Below are 25,011 nucleotides of genomic sequence, written 5' to 3'. Positions count from 1 at the left end.
TTTTTAATGAATCAGGCATCTCGAGAAGCTTTTTTCATTAGTATCATAATATGACTAAAAGCATATGTTTCTCGGTGCTGTTTGCTCATATATAATTTCTGAATCAGTGAAAAACAATTAATATATTAGGCCTGAAAATAAAAATCAAACTTAGGAAACATTTTAATGAGAAAATGCATTTTTTTTGTGTGACAACAGCATAGATATAAATCATCCATGGTTAACTAAAATCAGCTAAATTGTACCTTTGTTTTCCTGTCAAAGTATTCTCTACCAACATTATCTAGGTTGGAACCAAACTCAAAATCAAAATATATACAAACATTAAAAAAATATATATTTCTAAATCCCAGATAATCTTTTAAGTGATCAAAAGTAGATATTCTACACTGGAAATCATGGGCCCTGGAGTCAGACCGCCTGTCAGTATACATGTGTGGCTTTAGGCAAGGTATTAACTTCTCTGTACCTCTGTTTTTCATCTCTAAAATGGGAATACCACTAAAACACATCTCAAGGATGTTATGAGGATTACATGAGATAAATCATATAAAGCACTTAGAAAAATGCCTACACATTATAATTATATATGACACATGAATTTAATGATATAATAGGTATTTGGCTAATCAAAAGCAATATTTCTTTGTTAGGCTACATCCAGAAGCTTTTCGTTTAAAGTATTACTAACACATGTTCCACTGATTTTTGTCAGAAAAAAAAAAAAAGTGCATTTTCACCAATACAGCAAAGGCTTAGAAGCATGTAATTCTTAGGCTGAATATGTTTTTTTCACTTCCTCCAAAACAGTGATTCTCTAAGGGGGCAATCACTCTCCCTCTCCCAGGAGATATTTTGCAATGATATTTGTGGTTGACACTAGTGGGAGAAGGGGAGAGTGTGCTACTGACACCTAGTGGGTTCAGGCCAGGGAGGCGGGAGGGTGCTAAATAGCCTGCAATGCACAGGAGTCCTCCACAATAAAGAATTATCACACCCAAGTGTCAATAGCAGAGCTGAGGTTGAGAAAGTTTGTTCTAAAGACCTGGCCCTGACCTAAGGATAAGTGCTTGATTAAAATGACAAAAGGCAGGAGGGGTTAAAATTATGCAAAACAATAAATGTCTATTTTATTTGGGAAACCGTTGCCTCATCTTCTTCCCAGATTGGTATCACTATCAGCACACACCTTCCACCCTATCAATAAGACAATTTCATTATAAAATACTACATTCCATTCTCTACTTACTGGCAATAATGATTAAGGATCCCAAAGTATATGTTACAACTTAAATGGAAGACTGGAAACAAGCCTCACTATACCTGGGAAAACATTTCCTCAGAGATTACAGAGGCAGAAATTGACAAAAAAAAATAATAATAATAGTAAAATAAAAATAAATAGGACAAATGAAGAAATAAAAAAAGTAGATAAAAATGATAGTTTTCAATTTCTACAAATTCAAATTGATTTTGGCATTATTCCAATGACTGAATTGAAACAAAGCTAATCAAAAGCCATAATTATATTCTCTATGGTCACAAATGTGTACTGCATGGTGGCTTGTTCTTTTCAATAAACAAAAGAAAAAAAGGAATATGACCCTACTTTCAAGCAGTACATACTATTGACAATCATATATTTTGTTGAGTCAGATAAAAATATTGATTGTAAAGGGTAACTTTATAAATTTTAAATCTTACTGCCCCTTTGGAAACCAAAAATGGACGTTTCCTCTCTCTACATAGAAAGAAAAAATATGTCTAACATACACAAAATACTGTAAATGTGAAAACATCATTATTTAAAACAAGCTAAGAAATATTCTTGGCAGGTCTCTTCCTGCAGCTGGATCCGACAGCCAAATTGTAAACCTATCAAAAACGAGTTTGTATAATGAATAGACACAACGTTAAACACTGCACTGCAGCAGCACTATTTCAATTAACATAATCCCGGTAGTGGAGAAGCAGAATGTGTTAAACTTTCAGACAATATGCTGGCATCTAGCCTGTGTCAAAAATCCACAGCAGAGGTCCCTACTTCCTCATTACCATATACCTTAACAGCCCACAGTGGTAAACCACATTAGAAGCCGCATTTCCATAAGCTCTAGACAGTGCTTAAAGGGGGGTCTGGACTATCTACATACTTGATGAAAACAAAACAAAACAAAGATCCCAGTGGTCTTGCTCCTTTTTGGGAAGGAGACAGAGGAGGAGAAAAGAGAAGAAGGTGGTAAAGAATTTTAAACTTTCAAATATTTTACACTTCATATTTTTCTTGGCAACAGACTCTGATTTCAAAAAAATGTTTCAGAGACATAAAGATATGGGACACCCCAATGTATTTGATATATAGGCTTCTTATATATTAGCATTTTCCCTTTAAGGACCTGTAAATGATTATTTTCCTTAGGCGTAAAAAGTCTTCTCTCCTAATACTTAAAAAGAATTTTTCTGCAGCAGTTAAAAATCCCTTTCTAGATGCTTTCATCTCCTTTATTTGAATTGTTTACTGAGTAACAAGATAATAAAGAACAATCAGATATAAGATGTATCTTTTCAGTCAAAAGTGAAGAGATTCATTTTATATTCCTGGTAAGCATGAAAAAATTACAATCAGAATTCCTATTTCCAAAATACAAGAAGAAAAACGTTTTCTTTTTTCCTTTGCACACTAACAAGCATGCTTTCTTTCCAAACAGTAAATGAAGTAAACTTTTTGTCTGGTTATTCTATGGAGTATACAGCTTACCATGCAATCAGTTCTTAAAATCAGAAATAAAGATGAACTTAAAATGAACTCCTTGGTATGTCTTCATGTTCTACCCTAAAGCAAGTCAGATGATTTGCAGTATCTGTTATACAGGAATTTTTTTCAGGCATCACCCCACAATGTTATCCATACACCTCTAGGTTAACATACTAAACCAACTGGGGCTAATTAACTAGTTTGGCTACACAAAATCTTTTCTGCTTTTAATTACATTAACCTAATGTGACTTGAATGCAGCAGACCAAAAACGAAACCACTAATTATATTAAGGGCTTCAAAGATGATTTCAGATTGCTAACCACCAAACTGTCACATAATTTATCTCATTTCCTTGAACAGATTTTGCAATCAAAACCTGTGTTCCTGACTAGAAATACTATTTTAAAAATACATCATAACAAAGAATTAAAAGAATACTGATTTAAAGTGCTAAAAGAGAAATGTTATATAGTGCATACATAGGTGTCATCATACCAATGAGAAACTGCAATACTTAATTTTTACAATTTTCTAAAAGATTAAAGGTTCAGAAATATTTATTTATGGTAACCCTGTTTGATAAGCAGGGTTAACATGATGAGTATAATTTTTAGAGCAGGAGAATTCTGAAATTATGTTTTTCTGAAAAACTTGATTCTTTACCACTGTGTCATACTATTTTGCAAACTAAATGAGATGAGAGGTTTTGATTTATTGCCTAGAGTACCATCCTTAAACAATTCAGTACTAACTCTCTTTGGCCAGAATACCTCTTCATAGCAGTGCTGTCAATTCTGCCTGGATCTTTGACCTACAGAACAGATATCAAGCTGTTGTGAACTAGAGGAGAAGTATTTTGCATGGGTTTAAGAGTTCTTAATGACAATGAGATGCAGGTACCCCAGATGGCCAGTCATAGATCCCAGACATTCTCCTTGGTGAAATAAACTGCAGTGCAGTTTGGGATGGTCCCTAAGGACTCCTTTCAACAGAGACATGTAAGAAAGAGTCACAATAACAGCTTTTATTTCTTTAAAGTTTATCATTAATTCAACAACAACAAAAATAAACCAAAACAAATATCTTGTTTGAGAGGGAGAAAGTGAAATAATACCCATTACTTTACAATCTGGCTACAAGAGTGTTATCAATTTTTAATGTAAACAATTCAGATTAACGCATGCCTTCTAACATATACTCTAGTAAAAAACAAATCATTTTTTTGCATTCTAGATTAAACAAAACCACTGGTAGTAATATAATTATTTGGTACAAATGATAGACAAAGGATTAAATACACGCCTCATAGAAATCTAAAAAAAATTATAACCAAGTAAAAGACAATTCTTATAGTTCAAATCTTACGCCATATCAAAGAAATTACAGCATTTTTTTATTTAGCAATATTTTTTGCTCACACCCCCAGGTAAGTAGTTCAGTAAGAATTGTTAACAGAGTAGCCATGTATAGAATTAAATAATTTCTGTTTTTTACTAATTATGGTTTAATATCACAAGTACTTCATATTTCTGAATATACATTAATAATTTTGTTGTTCTTTCATTCTTTGGAATCTAAATTTTAATGTACTTGGTAATCAGATAAAAATTTAAATTTTTGATAAATTTTTGGTATCGAAAATCATTGATGTAAAAAATTTATATCTACTACTCTAGTCACCATCAATACTTTAAGAATAGATTTCAAGAAATTGATTTTTAATTCTTTATTTGTATTAATCTTGTGAAATAAAAGTAATGTTTTTAATATCACATATCCATGACCATAGGATTTCATATTTTGTAAGCCTCAAACTTAAGTTTTATTTTAGATAAAGATGTAAACAATAAACCGGGGTCAGCAAAATCACAGTTCTTCCTCCTGACTAACGATGTTTATTAGTAGTTCTACTTTTCTTAAAGGCTACTCTCACTCAATTAAGTCTTTGAAAAAATTTTACCTCTGCCTAGTCCTATTTCATCCTGCTTCACAGAGATCTTAAATTGAGAAAGGAAAATAGGAGGAGGAGGAAAGAGGAAGGAAAAGGGAGGAAGAAGAGGAGAGAGGACGAAAGAGAGAAAAGAGAAAAGAGAAGAGAGAAGGAGGAGGAGGAAAAAGAAGAAATGAATTGTTTTAACTATTATCGCCTCAAGTCTTTTGATTATACATGACCTGCTTTGGGATTGCTCATCCAAAGGCTGTTGCTTAAAGCGGCCATGTACTCATCACCAGTTCAATATGGACTTGTGAAACAAAATGAGAGTGGCTGTACCCCAAAGAAGGGTTAAACTAAGAAAAACAGATTATACGCTAATATTTCCTTTTTCTTTTTTCCTATAGATTACAAAAAAAAAAAAAAAAAAAATGAATTTAGTTAAACTTCAATCACATTGTAAAGAGTTTTCACCAGCATGTTACTAATTCATTTATTTGTCCATTCGTATGCAAAGTTCATTTATATTCTTAGAACATACTTCAAGTGTAAATAATTTCTTCAGATTTGCAAAAGAAGGAAAGGAAGAAGGACAGGAGGAAGGAAGAAAAGGAGAGAAAGAAAGGAAAAAGAAAGAAAAAAATCTGAAACAAAAGGATGCCCAGGTAAGTACATATTCCTCGTAAAGAAAGAACGAAAATGTCAATTTGAAAGCAATAAAATGACCATTCTCCATTTTACTTGGTGACATTAAAAGGGACAGCATTACAAGAAAATCATAACTTGTTACAGGTCTTTCAAAGGTTCTCTTAGGAGTGGAACTGAGAGGCACAATTGGCAATCAGGGTCTCTCCACTGGTGTTCCATGTTGCTTTGGGTTACATGCATACAAAGAACGTGATCCAATTTCATTTGTTTGCTGGTACACTTTACAATACCAGTTAAAAACCAACATGATTTCATCCAGGAGTTTAAACACACTTGATCATCAGAGAGAAGCAACAAGAGACTCATGCAGAAACAGCAATTATCCCAGTGGAACACGTGGCCCTCTCCACAGCTTGGTGAGCTGCCAGCTGAGAACACAGGTCTGGGAGAACTGCTGCTCAGGTCCATGGCAGCTGCATTTCTGTTCTTTCCATTTCTCCTACGAAACTTCTCATTTTTACCTCATAGCCATTTATAAATTGGTAGTTGGCTGTTTGCTGCTGCGGCAGAAGCATACCTATGATAATTTGATTATAGACTACATTGAGACGAGTGGTATTGCTAATTGCAGGTAAGTGGGAGCCACCCTGCAGAGACATAGTTAAAGAAAGAGGATGATTTTCTTTGTGAAGGTATAAATTATTACCTTTCTGTCTATCTAGTTCATATCACCAGAGGACCTTTTCATGAATCCCAATTTTAACACGGAACAATAGAAAGAACAGTCTCCTGAAAACACACCTATTTTGCTGGCTTATGTGTGACTCAAGGTCCCTATCAAGACTTGGCTTTGGCTGGTTCTCCTGGATACCCGTGTTGTAGAGCCAGTCAGTTATGTAGCCTAAAGCAATCATCCAGGAAAACCCTCTCTAATGTTTTCCAAAGCAGGGGCAGGCTGCTGAGTGCTGGGGAAATGGGGGGCAGATGAAACAGTGGACACTTTTTGCTGATTCCCCCAGGTGTCTGGTTCCCAAGTCATTAAGATCAGAACCTAAAAGTGAATCCTATAAAAAGGAAGCAATACAAATAGTAGTTTGGGAAGAAAATAGCCTTTGCTATCTATCTCCTAAAAGTAAGAAAGTTGATTGATTTTTTAATCTCTATGACAATTCTAGGTATGACAGGGTAGTACTCTGCATGCATATGAAAAATTAATTTAGTTCATAGCTATTAAAGTTAATGTATTAGTTCCTTCACAGGTCTCATGAAACAATGTCCTGCTGTTTTAAAGGTAAAAACAAAGCCTTATGGGCAATTTTCATTTCCTGCAGAACCAGGTTTGCTTTTTATCACCTCGTCCAACCATCTGGCTATAATTCTGAATTTACATACAGTCAGCGTTAGGACAGACTGAAATAAAAATCTATGGAGGAATTATGACTATACCTGAGAAATAAAGATGATAAATGCTCACAGTATTTGAGGGGAGAAAGCCTCATTTTCAAACACTTGCTCCTTCAAGTTACAAGTACACCAGCTGAAAATACTTCTCAAACAGTAAATCCCTTTTTTTCTCCATGGATTCTTATGCTTGGTTCTTCTCTGTAGTTTTGGTCCAGCATGAGAAATTTTCTCACCACCAAATGCCTTACTAAGATAATACCTTTTCCAGACACTGTGTATAATTTGTTACTCTTGAAATTTAAACTCACTTGTATTCTAAAGGAGACATATAACAAAGTAAAATCAAGGCTGAGTATGCAAGGGTCTTGGATTCAGAAATTCAGAATGAATTTATGGAAATCAAATAAGGAAATCAAGGAAGGATAATTACTTCCTGGAAACATATTTATAAGTTGCAAAAATAGAAAAAAATCAATAAAAGCATATAATACTATTCATTATGTTTCCAGACAAGTAAGAAAATCCCTAAAATAGCTACAAATTGAAGTAAACATTCATTCCCAATCTTTGTTATTTTAATCCTAAAGAGTCGCAGGAGGCCAAGAAGATACTTGTAAGTGACAAGCTTAATTGATTAATCAGAGTCAGGGCTCTTCAGAATAGGGTCAGAGATTCAATATCCATATGGCTAGTTGCTTCCCTCTCTTTTATTGATTACAAGACTATTCCAGAACCCAGCTCAGTTCTTTGGTAAATGTGTGCTTCATTTCATAAGGGACACATGCTAAGATACAGATAATGACACTCCTTGCCCCAGCACTGCACATGTGAAAACAAATGTAAACATTCTATATTCTTCCTAAGAGCAAGCAAGTAAGGTAATCGGCACACATCGGGAAGAGAATACAATCTGGGGAATAAAAATCTGAGCTACAGTTTAAACAAACTCTTTTTGGTGGGTTACATTAAGCTTCAGAATTATCCACACAGTTCTCATTACCTGAGAACTCATGATTAACTCATGGACAAATAATAAAAATAAATGCATCCCGCAGCCAGGTAATTCTATAGTTACCTGTGAAAACAAAAGAGAAAACAAGGACCTATCTATCTGAAGAGTATTTGAAAAAATCGTTTAAATTGGTATTTGTTCGGGACAATCTTTCTCAGACACAAATGGTTCAGTTCCTGGGCCAATAACAAAACTTACTGAATAGAAAATGTAGTGCAAAAACTATTAATGGTGTAAAGTATCACAGTGTTTTGAAGTCTTCTAAGATATGTTGTTTGAACTTTGAGTTGAAATTCAGAATTTCGTGAATCCTAGGTTGCTTCCACACAAACCTAATTGGGAGGTTCCAGCATGAAGTGGTGGGAGAGATGTCAGTCAGGGGCAAGATTAAGGAGCAAGAGAAAGTTAATTAAAACAACAAACAAACTTGACCTTCTGCCTCTTGCCTTTCTTCTGTATAGAATGTAAATGCTACGATGGCAAGGAGCTTATCATATCTCCTATCTAGCACACCACCTACATACTAGAAGTCACACTATCAGATTTTTCATGATTTAAGAAATTGGATACATGGAATTCTTTGATTTCAATCATGATCACTTCAGAAAAAGGCTTCATATTGTAAAATTTACATTAAAAGATACTACTTTATATTGCCTTATGGGAGACAAATTCAAATACTGATGTCTCAGACCAACTTAATAAATAAGTTTAAATTCTCTGATGTTTCAATAGAAGTCTTAAAGTACTTAACAATTGCAAGACGCTAACACATTAAAAAAATATTATGCACTAAGTGTAAAATGCCTTTGACAGTTTTCTCCAGAAATGAAAAATACATCAGTGAATCTGCAGTAAATTTCATAAATGTACTAACATATTTAAACAACTATCTGAATTATTGTTTTAATTAATGAGAAGTGTGACGTAGCAACATGTGCTGTATACATGACATTGATGCACATGTCATCTTTAAATTTTACAAGTCCCACAGGGGAGGTATATTTCCCTCTCTTGATATGAAAAAACTAAGGCTCCAGAATATCAGACCATTTGGAGCAAACATGCTCCAGATCATTTAGTAAGTGGGTGGTGCTCCTTCTATATAGACCCAAAGTAAAGCTTATCGAAAGCACTTTCTTTTGGATAGAAAACAAGAGCTCCTATTTGCCTCCCACTTCACAAACTACAAATCAGCACTATCTTGTAAATGTATAGATCCCCAGGCTTAGGGAAGAAATAGATGCTGTTGGTGGACCTCCCTGAGTTAGACTGATGGCCCTGCTCCATCACACTCCATATTTAAGCCTGACTTATCTGGATATCCCACCTAATTGCCATTAGTCCATCTAGCTGCCAGTGGAAAAAAATATGCGTGTGTACACTTCATATGCACATGTGTTCTTTTTAGGAGAGATGTAGTTAGGTCAATTCTTACACTAGTTCCTAACAGAGGCATGACTCTTCTTTTCCCATATAAACATGCATTCATTATCATGTGGCATGTTTAAAATGTAAACAGCTTATTTCTAAGCTTCCCTAATAAAGATGAGGAACTATGACATGATTCTTTACGAGCAGGATGTGTGGGGCAGTATGGTGATGGGATCCATGTAGGTAAAAGAGTGACATCATGAATGTGAAAAGGCAAATAAATAAGACACAATGGATTCCTTAGCTAATTACATTTCGTCCACTCAAGGAGACGAATTTCCATTATTTTCCACCAGTATTATACAGATCAAGTTCAAGTGCTCTTGAAATTTTCCCACACAAGACGATGCTGTTAAATGTGACTTAAGCATGAGCCTGTTTTTTGTGTGATCAGCCTTTAAAGCTTGTGATCACCTAGGTTTGTAAGATTTGAGAAAAAGCTGTGCCATCTGTTAGTAATTTTTTAATGCACACCAGATTATTTTACAAGTGTACAATTTATCATACTATCAAATTCTTTGGGTTTAAAAAGATAAAAATTGGGGTGGTCAGATGTTACCAACAGTGCCAATTAGTACTTTTAAAGCTACGAGCCTTTAAAACAAAAGAAGGGCAGTACCTGCATTAGATCAGAGAAGATATTACCCTCAGCCTAAGATCGGGGAGTAATCCTTAAGAGAACATCTAAATAAAATGATAATATGGACAAGATGAAGAAACAAAGTCAATCTTAGCCAATTATAAATAATGAAAAGGAAATCCCAACCCCTTTATAGTGTTCAGTTTAAAAATAATTTAAAATTTAAAGGCTTAAAATAATTTCTTCGATTTCTCCATTTTTGGTCATGTTTTAAGAAAAGACTGCCTTGTACAATCAAGAGCAATTTTGAAACTACTTTTTTAAGATTACAATTTATTCTGGCTGTGGTAAACGGAAAAACAAAATATCTGGGCCATTGCAAGCACAGAAATTACAAGCAATTAGAAAAATAAACTTTTTCAAAACAGAGAATTTACTAAAAAGTATCCCAATATGTTTTTCTCATATATTTTCTAAATTACAGGTAAGCTTCATCAGCAATGTTTTGAGAAAAAATTTAAAACTATATTTTTAGAGAAACATTTCCTCTCTAATTAATAGGACATTGAAAAGAAAAGAAACTGGTTATGATACCATCGTTGAAATCACAACAGACTACACCTTTAATTTGGCAAACAACTTTAACCAAGAATTAAAGTGTTCACAACAGTAGTGAAATTCCACTAGTTTTGGGCTATTTGGAGAAATTTAATGGCCTGATCAAATATATCAAATCGCTCAGAAAGTGAATTAACACAGCTGCTTGAGGAGCATATATTATAAGGGGGGGGGGGACAGAAGGGAAGACAGTATTTGTAAGTTGGCATTCTATGTTAGGATATAGAACTAATCTGAAATTCTTACTACTGGCTTGGTCCTCTGACCGCGTGTGTTCAGCCTGTAGTTCTAAGACTTTTGCTTAGTACACTGCATTGATTTAATTACTTTGAGTCATGAGGTACTACTTTTTTTGTTGCTGATTACTCAAATTTCTGAGACCCTTTCAACTTTCTGGAAGATTTACTGTGACTGAAGGACCATGGATGCTAAAAAGCAGCAAACGTCCACACCAGTGAATTTCAGGATTGGTGGATCCACCTCCAAGGTGACGTAGGCATATCTGCTAGGCTTTCCTCTATGGCATCTAATGTTGCTTTGGCTGAAACTAATACTTGGGTGGGGATGGATCTGGGGGGGAAATATTCAGAACTGTTTTTGAGAAAATCTATTTGGGGGGGAAAAAATTAGAAGGCCAGAATCATCTGAACAGATTTAAAAGAATACTGACAATCAACATGCAACACAAAAGAGGATACAACATCAACATTGTACAATACCAAAACTGTTCAAGGATATTCTGATTCGTTACATATATTGACTTTTACTCACACTGAACTTTATTACACCGCTTAGAGCAAACTTGAACTTTTTTTTAGTATATTGTTTCCTGAAGTCACCAAAGATAATCTGTTGAACTAGAAAATATTTAGCTTCTGCTACTTTAATGCTGGGTCCAAACCTATTTACATCCTCTCTGAAGTACTTGAGTCAGTTTATATGAAGTTAAAATTGCAACTAGGTGTCTCGAGGGACCCAGAAAAAAATGGGCATGCAGACAATAAATTATAAAACCCCATAAAGGTAAATGTCATGCAGAAGGAGACTCATATATTTGATTGATGTACACTTAAAATTGATCAAAACAGGATATACCACAGTTTTATCAGTGTTGGTTTTTTGTTGTTTTCTTTTGTCCACTGTATCTAATTCAAAGGGTTCTTTTTAATTCTGAAGTTGAAAATCTCTGGTCTGTCACTTCTCTAAGTTATTAATATCAATGCAGAATGAACATTAATTGGAAATCAAGACTGAAATCCTTACAATAGCACCTTACAATGAGGCTGTCATTGATGTGCTCTGGTTTCATTCTCATAACGATGCTAATAAATAGTCAGGAAAGATATTATCTCAACAGTTTCAACAATTAAAGAAGTTGCCCAAGGTCTAGTTGTTTGTGCAGTTTCAAAAAGGAGTTTCACACATAAGAGGCTTTCCCAAGTAAGTCCGGAACGCTTGGCTTTCTTTTTTCTAGTTTCAGTGTCCAAACACGGTGAGTATATGTGTAGTTATTTAAACAGAATTATAAGTTTTCGGAAAGGTTCCGGATGTTCCTTAGGAAGCTACACCAGCCTTTCTCAACCAGCATAACTCATTGGAATCACAGCATTTGTAAATGACCCTAAAATGGTACATTATCTAGAACTGTTCTGCATGATTCACAGGAGAAAAGTTAATTTATTACACATAGGAACTGCCAGAGGGCAGTAGGGCTGAATTCTCTTGTAGTTCCATTTCACAATAAAGGTGTCAAATGTGTTTCTTAATATGAGTGTTAGTCTAAATACTTTACTTACTCATAATAATCACCAACACTTAAATACTCATGGTGATTCTGCAAAACTGGGAATTTTCTCACAGTTGTGAATCAGCAGTAGATAGAACTTTAGATGAACATAAATGCTGAATCTCTTTTCATATACATTTATACGGTCTTGTTTATTTGGAGAAGTTGAAATTGCTGATACAAACAGTTTCTAACTTTCCTATTCCATCAAGGTTTTCATATCCATAGTTCAGGCAGGTATGCAAACACAATACCCAAAACACCCAGTACTAGTATGTACAGAGTATATCACCATTTACAATGAATGGAATTTATTATAACACGTATTTTCTCATTGGATTCCCGCAACAATATGGTAACCAATACATAGGTATGATTAGACAATTCGTATCTCAAATGGAAACAATGGAATTTATAGAGATCAAAGTGTGCATAAGAGCATGCACTTAATAGGTGTTGAAACCTGAAATTATAATGTGGTCTTCTAATGCCTAAGATTGTTTTCCTCTATTAATCTACTGTGCTTCAATTATTAAATCTAAAAATTAAGAAGTAGGGTAGGCCACAAATTTTCTTTTTTAACTCATTTCTTCGGTGCCATGCTTCATATTATAAATTTATATTGATTTCACTTCAATTTAAATCATGGATACAATTTGTATTTCTTAAAAGTTAAAATATATCATGAGTATGATTCTTTATGAAAGATGGACAGAAAAAAAATTCTGGTTCCCTACACCAGTTAGTTTCCTTTGACCTTCACACACAGAACTACATATTTATTTTGCAGGAACACAAACTTAACTTCTCAGGGAAAAGGGGCTCTATGACAACAGCTGCATTAAGTAGGTTGACTTCCTCCAGCGCAGAAGAGAGGAAAAGGAAACAACAGACACTGAACAATGAAAGAAATTGGATGACCAGAGGAAAGCACTAATCGAAGGAAGGGAGGAGGAGCAGCTGGCTTAGGAAGGAGACATGTGGGAATTTGGGGGAAAGGAAGCAATTGGCAAGGAGAGGGCTGAATGCCAAATTTGTGAAGGCTCCGGGGGACACTGGGGATTTGGATGGGATGTGAGTCAGCTGCTTTTTACCAAAATATCACACCAAAAAGGGAAATCAAAGAAACCTATAAAGACACAGAGGAAGCAGAAAAGGACTGGGAAAAGAACTGATGACATGTTGCATTTTAACAATTGTGCCTCTTTAGCACGGGAATAGGAAGCAGTGTGTGTGTGTGTATCTGATTTTTTCTCCAAATTTGACTAATGATTTTCCAATCCTTAATTTGCTTATTAAAAATTATATACTTGAAATTCTATTTAACTACTTTTTACATACATTACATAAATGTGATTTCTCATTCATGCAGAAATCAATTCCTTTAAGCCATCTAGGCTTAGAGTGACCAACTGTCCCAGTTTTCCCAGAAGCAATGTTTTCCCTCCTAGGACTAGGGGTTTTCAGTACTGACACCAGGGCAATTCCCAGCAAACCAGAATGGTTGATTATACCATCTAAGTAAAAACTTAAAAAAAAAAAAAAAAAAAAAAGGCTACTAAATACACTTGCTCATTCATTATGTTAAAACACATGCTGTAAATTTTTTTCCCACATTTTCCAAAGATGAATGAATTAAATCTTAATAAAGTTATGTGATTAAGTAGAAGAAATTGACAATAAAATGGTTTCTGGTTGGACTATGGTTTTGATGGAAATAAACAACATAATAAAATTATTTCCCCGTCATCCAAATTTTTTTTCCAATTAAGCAAAAACAAAATCTGTAAAACATATAGAATATTTATAGCATGCTACACTCAGGATAGGAAAAGGAATAAAAAATTCAAGGCACAGCTTATCTCAACGAATAATGCAAGTAATTAAAAAATGTTTATATCACAAAGCCACATACCTAGAAAATGAAAAAAAGCATATTTTAGTCATCTCTAAATTTTAGCTTAAAAGCTAAGAATTTCAAACATAAAAAGATGAATGTAATTTAAGGTCTTCTTTTAAATACTAAAATAAAATTATTCAGGATAAATGACAGTCAAAGGTTATTATGAAGAAACTAACTCTGGAATTTCAGAATTGAGTCTAGGTAGATCTCACTATTTACATTGTATTGTTTCTGTATTAGTTTTTACTACATCTTATTGTATATACACAAAATTGCCAAGCTATTACATCAATAAAGTTTTCTTAACTCAATATCCCATTCAATACATATTTTCTCATAATTGATGAAATTTTTAGCAATAACTTTTAAAAATGTGTATAGCGGATATTATAATCTGGCCAATCCATGATTTGGACAGTTAACTATAAAGCTCACTCAGTTGAATCATTTGTTGATTCATACTGTTCTTTTTAATATAAACCCTCTTTCCCTAAATGCCAAATGGTGAATAGTTATTTATTATCCTCCTTAGATAATCTCCTAATATCTTTTGATGTAAGATATCTAGTGTCCAGAATAAATAATTTTAGCTTGTCGGAACTACAACCTTTGGTCGAACCTGACCATTTTTGTGCCATCTTTTGTGAAACTACTAAATTTAAAATTTTATATATTTTTGCTATGTTATAGTTTCTATTACTAAACATACTATGTACTAATTCTCAAATGTACCAAGCTTAGTGTCAAGACCATAACCTCTACTGTGTGAACTAACCTATCCAAACCATTGCAAACTTAGAGGCAGTATTTCACAGTGGAAGATAAGAGTTACTGTCATTACAATTTGAATAGGAAATGTTATAAGTAAACAAAAGCCAGTTGTCCCATAATAGTACCCCCAGACAACTTGAAATTAACTATTGCATTAGTGAAATTTTGGTATTTATCTGACAGGGCTGTCGTCAGGATTAAATGAGTCCATATATATAAAGTGCTTAGTATAGGGTCTGGCGCACAGTAAGTGTTATAGTAAGTGTTTACTATCATCCCCATCATCATCACCATCATCATCTTCTCTAGACTGAATTGACTGATATGTGTGCCATAATGGAAAGAAATGGCTTATTGAGTTTTCAGAGGGATGAAATGAGATAAATAATATAAAGCATCTGGTACATGGCAGGGACTCAAAACACAGTAGCTATTGTTATTACTGTATAGTAGATTAGTAAATTACTGGTGTCCCGACAATAACCATTTCTAAAACATGGCATATTTGTTTGAAGATTTCAGATTGAGTTTTAATTCTTAGTCATAAATCATCAGTTTTCATATATAAACGCAACTATCACTTGGTTTATTAAAATAATGGTATCAGTTTGCCACCCTAATTTATATGTTGAGGTAAACCACATACCATTTCTCAGAAAATAAAACTTAGCCAGACAATCAGCTCTAATGCGTCTCTTGGAGCAAAAATTAATATAAGACCCGGTATTATATTATATTATATTATATTATATTATATTATATTATATTGAGCCAGTATTATATTATATCATATTATATTATATTATATTATACTATACTATATTATATTATTATATTTATTATATACCGGGTCTTATAGTAAAACAAGAATGGGACTTATATTAATTTTTGATCCAAAAGACGCATTGGAGCTGATTGTCCGGCTAGGTCTTATTTTTGGGGAAACACGGTAGTTGGCTGTTGTTCCATTAGTTACCACCTAGGTACTACTGAATACCTTAATATTTTAGTTTATGAATACATTTATTCTGATGTTTACAATAATTAATTAAATAGTTTTACTTACAAGCTATCTTACACAAGATATAGGCTGTTGTCTCTATGCCTGCAATTCCAGTACCTACCACTCATATCCCGGAGACCCAATAAAAAGGTATGGGAAACTGGTGCCTCAGACATTATGCAATCGTGTGTGACCCCAACAACTGTGCTGATTCATAACACACTTAACTTTTCATTAAGATAGAAATATTAAAATCACTCAGGTCAACAAGTGTAAAACAAGTCGCAAATTTTTAAATAAATTTAATACCTTTTCACAATGTTTTTGCATCAGTAACTTTCTCTTCGCTTACTACCAATGACTATTAGCTCCATTCAGAAATCCAAACCCATACTAAATTTTTTCTTAGGCCTTTTCAGGTCTACTTGTCAGCTTTTTTACTCAACATAGTCCTGTTATTGACCATCATTACACATAACTAAGGCATTTTATACTCTAGGAAAGTACTTCTGTTTACTTTCAACTGTAATGACCTTTTTCTTAATTTGAGAGTATTTTTTGATTGAACACAGTTGTTTTTTTCAATATTTGGTACTACTTTCCAACCCGGAGTCTTACCACTCAATTTTACAACTTTATAAAATAATCTCGAATGTAAGTACAATAATTCTAAATTGTAATGTAATAAAATGAAATAAATATATCACTTTCTGAAAGGTATGTCTGAATGTTGTTCTATGTCAAAAAGAAGTCTTTGGTACTCTCATCTCTCTATGAGGAAATTTCATTTATTAATAATAATGGTTATGACTAAGTTTTGGACATATGAAGTAAATCTATTTAATACATTCTGCCAGTTAAACTCTATTTCTAACTCTAAATATAAATACTCATGTTTAGGGAAAAAAAGAAAAAGAGAACAGTACAGACAAACATCATCTAAGGCCTCCTTCAAATTATTCTAAGAAATATGTGCCAAAAGAGTTCTAAAAGATTGTCCTGTCAGGTAGGCAATATGAAAATGCTATTTACATATTCCAGGTTTATAATCATCATAGATCTAAAATTTGGCTCAGAATCCAGGTCAATGTAAAAAGAAATGACTTAACATCAAAAATACAGGTGCAGCTACAATTCAATTACATATTTCCCCTTTTCTGTAGGGTGTGTCTTTGTTCTCACAGCTGGGAAGGTCGTACTTGAAATTTTCAACAAAGAAAGCCACCACATTAAAGAAGTCTAGAAATTCCTGTAACCAAAACTGTAGCAATAACCGTGCAATCTTCACTTGCCTTTCTTAAAGATATTATGTGCTTTAATCTCCAGTTCGACTCTACTCAACACATTTGGCAAAGTCCATTAACAATAGAAATGAAAACAATCATTTGAAAACAAAGCTTGGGAAAGAAGACGCATATGAAATACTTAATAACCAACATGTCTTAAGAATTTACTTTCAATTTTTGAATAAAAAGCATTGGTAATAACCTCAGGCATTCTGTTGCTGTTTTAAGTTTTTGTTGTAATTACTCAATTTTAGTTTTGCCTAAAGGAAGAAAATAAAACAAAAACAATTATGATCTCAATAAGAACTGTCATTTTAAACCCAAACTGTTGATTTTTCATCTATTCAGTTTCCTGAATGTATAAATGTGCTTTTTACCTCTAGTGTTTTATCAGTTTAACAGTCATAATTTATACAAAACACACAGATGGTCTCAGAAATAGTAAAAGTTTCATATGTTACAACTTCCTAGCATATGGAACATTATTGTGAATCATCATTTTGGCAGCATTTAAATGATTTTAAAATTATTTGTACATCAACATCCTGGCATCGCTTCATAGTCATAGGTTATTGCAACTTTAAATTGTTTTATTCCTGATTGGCGGTGGTTTTTATAATACTGACTCTGAACTACTTATATGTGGGGGAACTGGTACTCTTTAATAATTATAGGATAGTACCCTCTGGACAACAGAAGGTAAATGAAGATCCAACAATAAATTAAACATTTTGACATAAACCATAATTTTTTTGTAATTCAATACATGATACAACAAGACAATCTTTTAAAAATCTTTTAAAAATCTCATTTACTATTGCGGTGTTAAGCTGTCACTATTACAAAAAATGTACAGATTTACACATGCACACACACGCAAAACAAAAACTTTTTGGTGAATTTCATTCTCCTGTTTTTAAATAATATGCACATGCTGATGACTCCCATATTACTCAGAGTAGGCTGCATTAGTCTGTGGTAAGAATTCTCTGCGACTTAATACAACAAAGATTTATTTCTCATTCATTCTCCATGTCCACCATGGGTAGATGGAGGTGTGCAGTGGAAAGTTCTGTTGACCTTGACTCAGGACCCAGGCCGGGGTGGCGTCCACCAAAAATATTTTGGATGTTCCCCAAAAATAAGACATAGCTGGACAATCAGCTCTAATGAGTCTACCTACCGGGCACATGTGGACTCCTTGAATGCCACATGGTAAAGAGTGCAGGAGGTGCACTCAACAGTATTTATTTCCACTCACAGCCCATAAGCTCAATTAGTCAAATCGGTCTGCTGTAATAGCAAGGAACTGGGTGGGAAAGTCTTCCATCTGCCCAGAAGGAGGGGAGGGTTGCACAGTAAGAAGTACTTGTTATGTCTACCACAGCTTAATTTTTTCTCCACCCTCAACCTCAACTCTGAATTTCTGAGTCATGTTTCCCATTGCCTATTTGGCGTTTACATGAGGATATCTAATAATAATTTCTAATTACAATGTCTACAACTGAACTCTTGACACCTTCCACCCCTTCTTCTACAGTCAGTGGAATCTCAGTTAATGCCATCTCAATCTTTTCAGTTACTCGGACCAATCAATTAAGGTGATCCTTGACTCTTCTTTTTTTCTGACAAGCCATATCCAATCTGTTAGCAAATTCTGATGGCTGTTCCTTCAGGGCAAATCCAGAATCTAACTACGTCTCACGACCTCCCCTCCTAGCAGACTGGTCCAAACCACTATTACCCTCTTGCCTAGATTACTGCCAAAGCTGCCAACTTGTCTCCTTGCTTCTGCCATTATCACCATTCAGTGTGCTCTCAAGACAGCCAAGGATTCTGCTGAGAAACTTCTGATGCTTTACGCCTTGTTCAGGAGAACAGCCAAACTATGTACAAGGCCTCTAAGGTCCTACCCCGTCTGGCTAGTTGTTACCCCTGATGCTACCGTGTTTACCCAAAAATAAGACCTAGCTGGACAATCAGCTCTAATGAGTCTTTTGGAGCAAAAATTAATATAAGACCCGGTCTTATTTTACTATAAGACCTAGTCTTAATATAATATAATATAACATAATATATATAATATAATACCCAGTCTTATTTTATTATAAGACGCAGTATAATATAATGTAATATAATATAATATAATATAATATAATATAATATAATATAATATAATATAATGCTGGGTCTTATATCTTTATGGGAGGCATTCTCTGGTTATCCTATTTAAAAGTGAAATCCTTCCTCAATCCAAATTAATGTGTCTATACCTTTACTAGTTTATTTTATAGGACTTATTAGTCTAACATACTATACATTATACTATATATTTTGGTTTGATCTGTACACTGAGTCACATAAATTCCGTGATTCACTGATAGCTGTTTAATGCTGCATCTCCAATGTTGAGAATTTTATCATTAATTTGTAATAAACACAAATAGGTAATCAGGAAAGACCTGAGAGAAGAGATGGATAATAATGGTTTTCACATGTTTGAATCATTAGCTCAGGGAAATCGGACTTACAGATAATGATCATTAAATGACTGAAAGGATGTTTTTACGGGAAAATATTATCTTACTTGTGCATCAGTCTAAAAGGAATCTGTTATCACTACTAAGAGAAGCATTTGTCCCTCTGCTCTCCATTCCCTGTGTTCGACTCCATTTCCCAAAACCAATGTTTTCACGTAAGTTCACTTTGTCATGTGATTTTTCAGCACCTCTTAAAAGTAGAGCTAGGTTATGCTTACCCCAATTCCTAGAATTACAAAATCCTTTGAAGACTCATTCTAAATCAAATCAGTGCAGGAAAAATGCTTGATTTTCTTTCAAGGTTCCTAAAACCTTGTCTGCCGCAACCTTCTCTTTTTTTCCAACTGTTTAATTCTCATGCTAATCTGCTAACTGGTTGTTCATAAATAGTGCAAGCATTTACTAGGAATATGTGGTCTGTGTTCTGACTTTGTTCTCTCACAAATTTAGCACATGCATTATCCTGGGGAACTTTAAATCTTGGCCAAAGAATTCTCACAATGGACAGAGAGTATGTGCAGAACAAAGAAAAGAATAAAGGGGAATACTGTGTGATAGTAGAGGTAATGAGAGCTTGGTTATTCAGGTCCTTCAGTAAACATCTTTCAAGGTAGGAAAACACAGAAAAAGCAGAGTCATATATTAAGAAGAAAATACACATTGCTACAGAGGGCAGGCTTCTCTGCGTGGATCACAGCAGCAATTTGAAATCTAATAATCAAGTGACACAATTTTATTCTGGAAAGAGGAAATCCATCATTAACCATCATTCAGAATCAGATTTTATTTTTCAGGACACAACACTAAACTCTATAGAACAGAAAAGCAATTCAAACAGTAGAAAGAGAAAAAAATCCTTCAGTGACTTAGGAGGCCTTCTGGAAACATATTACTGACTTTTTTCTTTTATATATATAATTTTTACTGCTACACATGGAAATGTGATACACCCTGAGTTACAATAATTAAGTTACACAAAAGTGTTAATTTTAAGACATTAACATAGAAATTATAGTTTTCTTTTCCTAATCTCCAAACTAAGCAACATGAATTTCCTCACTTATTTTCACGTCAACATGGGGAGAATTAAAATATCTTTAATTTAAAAAAAAATTAAAAGAGGGAGCTAAGGCAAACCCCATATGTATATTTTTTAAGAAAAGTCCCTTTTTTCTCTTTCTTTGGTGGAGATATAAACAGTTAGATCTATAAATGTTCCCCACTGCTGAATTAAATACTCACAGTTATTCTTTCATCTTTATCATCCAGTGGAGAGCCATCTTTCTTCCATGAAATGGTGGGTTCAGGATGGCCTCGTGGAGGCTGGCATTCCATCACTGCAGGCTCTCCCACGGCCACCATGACATCGGAAGGGTTTTGTCTGAAGTCATCCCGCAGTACTGCAGCAACGAGATTAAATCATTACACTCAATAGTGATATATACAGTCCTGATCACTGAAATTCAACAAAAGAGACATTGATTATAATAAACTACTCCTAATAGCTATCTACATGCATCTTGGAAAATCTATATCTACTTACGCACATATGCAATTTAATAAAGATATCTGACCTTACACAACAGGCATAATTTGATATTCTTTTCAGGCCAGTGGGCAAGAGTGTTTTGCTGCTTCATGCCTTCACAGCAAGCATTCGGCTTATCTTTAACTTGCTTTTCTTCTCTGCAAGCTGCCTACATTTTTTCATCCATGTGCTCAGGAACAGAACTGAATCCTCCTTTTATTTACATGACACATTGGGATGAAGCTTTCTATTATTAAATCCATTACATACACATGCAAACCAAAATATTAAAAGCAAAAATAAATACACTTCCAAACATTCATTCAATTGAGATAGTTGAGATATTTCAAACTAGTGTATAAGGATATACAATCAGTATAATTTAAATATGCTCATTATAAATACTTTGGATAAGTTTGCAAAGTGACTGTATTCAAAATACTGTGCTTATTCCATTATCACTGAGTAAGAGACAGTGTTAGAAGGCTCCAGTGACAATCACAGCCCTGCTACCAACAACGTCACTTTGCGTGTTCTGTATTTTTTGGTTTGGGTTTGTTTTTTTTTGTTTTTTTGCGGGGGTGGGGGGTAAATATTATTTAATTTAATCCTAAAACCTATTCAGGGTGACATATATTATTAACCCCATTTATATTATTAACTGTATATTTTAGAGGAGAGGAGAAAACAATTTATTACTATAATCTCAACTGGATACTAATGTAATATTAGTATACTGTAAAATAAGCAGCATTACTCACTTTGTATCTGTTGGAATAAAATGTGGAAAATAAAACAAGTATGTATTTCAAAAATAGTTCATGCTGTAAAATTGTCCTCTGTACCTTGTTAACATCAAGAAATCATGAACTATTTGCCACCACTTAGTCTTAAATCATAACTCTGTCATTTACTAGATAGGTAATCTTGAACAGAACCTCTCTTTCACTATTTACAAAGGCTTTGATAACAGTCTAAAAATGTTAGTTATCTTTCTCTCACTTTGTTATCCCCCTGTGTACAATAAAACGTGAACAATTTTAGCAATCTAATTTAAGATGGTACTTAAAATGTTTGTTGATATGTTAAGTGCATAGATTTGCAGTGATAACTATTATTTATCTTTTACAGTCTATTGAATTGAATGTTTGAGGCTACAGATTTGTACCGAAATGAATGTCTTTCCATTCCAATGGCATGTAAAAATACTCTCATGTATGAAGTATAACAATGTAAAAAAACTTATGCTCAAACTGTGACTGCAAACGTCACTGAAATTTTGGTTTCAAAACCTCGAACAAGCTTAGAGCTTTACAAAATCCAGTCTTTTTCTCTTCTAATTCTCTACTTTTCCTTCCTTTATACTAAGTATGTACTCACATCTGAGTAAGCCTTAACATACACTCAAACAAAACAATTTTTAAATCTGCATATTGAGACAACTTGGTTACAACTCTGACTACATAAACATTTGGAAAACAGTACTTCAAAGAGAAGATTTAGGACCTCGTCTTTGGAAAGAAAAGAAAGAAGAGAAAAGGAAGTATACTTGCACCACACTGGTCTAACTTCAGTGCTGAACACTATTTATTAATAAAATACGTAGACACAAAGGTAAACCTTGCTGAACTGCTGTTACTACATAAAAAAAAAAAAAAAAAAAAAAGAGTATGAAGACCTTCACTGGTTATAAACTTATATTACTATTAGGTATTACAAATATACCACAAATAAAATGAAAGGTTTACAGAAAAAGCAAATAATTGAGCTTAACAGTGTGTGCCTTTACTAGATCACCTTATTAATCTAAGATAACATCTCTGAAAAATTTTAACGCCCTTGAGAAATGCAAAAGTAAAATGTGTTTCAAATAAAAATAAATAATTTGCACAATTTTTCTACTTGGTGAGCTTAAAACCAAAGGTAAAACTATATCTAATTTACAAATTGAGATTGTATCTCAAATAAACCAATGGCTAATAAAATGTCTTTCATAATATCAAAGGTCTAAGTCAGATAAATCAAAATTTCTTTTCGATTTACTATGTCATTTGAGTTTTTCAGTCTATAATGAAAAGCTAACAAATGTAATCCATTAAAGATTGTTGCTGAGATAACGCTCATGTAATTATTTTTGCAGCTGTAAAGCATAAAACTCTACTATTGCCTATGGCTACAGGCAACCCTGCATAGTTATGAATTTAAGATTTTTTTTCTTTTCTATAAAAGCAACTTTTCTTCCTTATACTTGTCCTGAACATTTCCTTTTGGGTAAAGTATGTGTCACATTAGCAAACAGTATGAATTTTTAGTTAAATTATCCAATTTTCTTAATTCATGTATATATTTAAGTGATTAAAAACTGAATTCAAATGATTGGCAGCATCTTGGCAGAAAAACCTATGGTATCCATATGTATTCTCAAATATGGATCCTTTAAAACAAAAACAAAAACAAAAAACTCTTCTTCTCTAGCATCCCTAATAATCAAAGTATATAATTTGATAGTATGAAACAGTATGAATTGTGTGAAATTCTAAAATCTGTAACTAAGTTTTGAAAAGATTTAATATTAATTTGAAAAAAGCAAACAACATAATATTGGTAAAACCACAGATTGTTCTAATATTACATTTCTTCCATATTCATGTAATTGTTTCATGTTTACAGGTTGGCATATGTCATTTGGCTCAACTGTTTCGCAACGTTTTTCATTCTGTTAAACGAGGAAAAGCATAAGCTCACTAAATCTTTTAATCTCCTGGAAGGTTTTATCTAAAAAGTGTTAACTAAAATTTATCCCTTAAAACAAAATATATAATATTTGTCTTCCTGAAAAACTAAATATCACTTTTAAAACAATTCTCAGAAACAGTAAACAACTTTTCAGAAAATGATTCTAAAATTCAGTGGTGAATATTTGGATAATGTTGAGAAGATGGGGCAAAGTGAAAAAAGGTGTTACAGAGAAATTGTTCTAACTGTTATGGAGAGTGTAATATTTGTACACTCATTAAGAGCATTGTCAAACATTTCAGAACTAAATAAACATAAAATTATAGAACACGTAGGGTCTTTGACACCATCTAATCCATCCCATGAAATAGAGGCAACTGAGCCCTGAGAAACATTGTCAGTAGCTTATGTTATTTGTCCGGAAGAGACCAGAAGAAATTTCCAATGCAGTGCTCTCCTTTTTTCTTATAAAAACCATGTCACCACTTTACTGCAAAACACAATTCTATCTAACCCATTGTATAACCGATAAATCCACTCCATTATTGCAGACAGCTTGACTTTTGGTGATTGTATATCAGTCCGTGTACTGGAGTACCATAAATACCCGATGGTGGAAAGGCTCAAGTGCTCCTAAAATTAATGTTGTTCCCTAATCATGTGGTGAACATCTGTGAACTGCAATAACTACAATGTCTTTGGTTTCATGAATCACAGAGTCTCAGTGACGTCAGGGGCCTGAGAGATGTGTGATACAAACGTTTTCTTTTAGAAATTAGTAATCTAAGGCTGGGTGTGGGTGTGGCGCACATCACATAAATAATAATGATGCTAATGATAATGTTAGCAACATAATAATAACGGTAGCAATGGCGGACGTTTCCTGAACATTGACTATGTAAAGAACCACGCCAAGTATCTGCTCATTTAGTCCTCATAACAAGGTGATTGATAAAGTGAATTTACGAGGTCAGACAATTAAGTTCACAAACTTGTTGCAATGATGTCACTAACCTTTTTTGACATCAGAGGGATTATTTATTATGAATTTGTACCAGCTGGCCAAACACT

The 25,011-nt window shown here is 33.6% G+C and overlaps 1 protein-coding gene across 11 annotated transcripts in view; it reads right to left on the bottom strand.

Moving 5' to 3' along the window:
• The window catches only part of ROBO1 (roundabout guidance receptor 1), a 1,112,802-nt gene that overhangs the window by 117,704 nt on the left and 970,087 nt on the right, over positions 1-25,011 (bottom strand). For all 11 annotated transcript variants that reach the window (XM_019750008.2, XM_074333367.1, XM_074333370.1 and 8 more), the window contains one exon: positions 20,919-21,076. In XM_019750008.2, the coding sequence (XP_019605567.1) occupies positions 20,919-21,076 (158 nt within the window). The remainder of the gene's footprint in view (positions 1-20,918; positions 21,077-25,011) is intronic.

This window comes from Rhinolophus sinicus, linkage group LG01 (genome assembly GCF_036562045.2).
Source record: "Rhinolophus sinicus isolate RSC01 linkage group LG01, ASM3656204v1, whole genome shotgun sequence".
Classification (NCBI taxonomy): Eukaryota; Metazoa; Chordata; class Mammalia; order Chiroptera; family Rhinolophidae; genus Rhinolophus; species Rhinolophus sinicus.
Note: the sequence above shows the minus strand (reverse complement) of the source record. Positions and strands in the feature narration are given on the sequence as shown.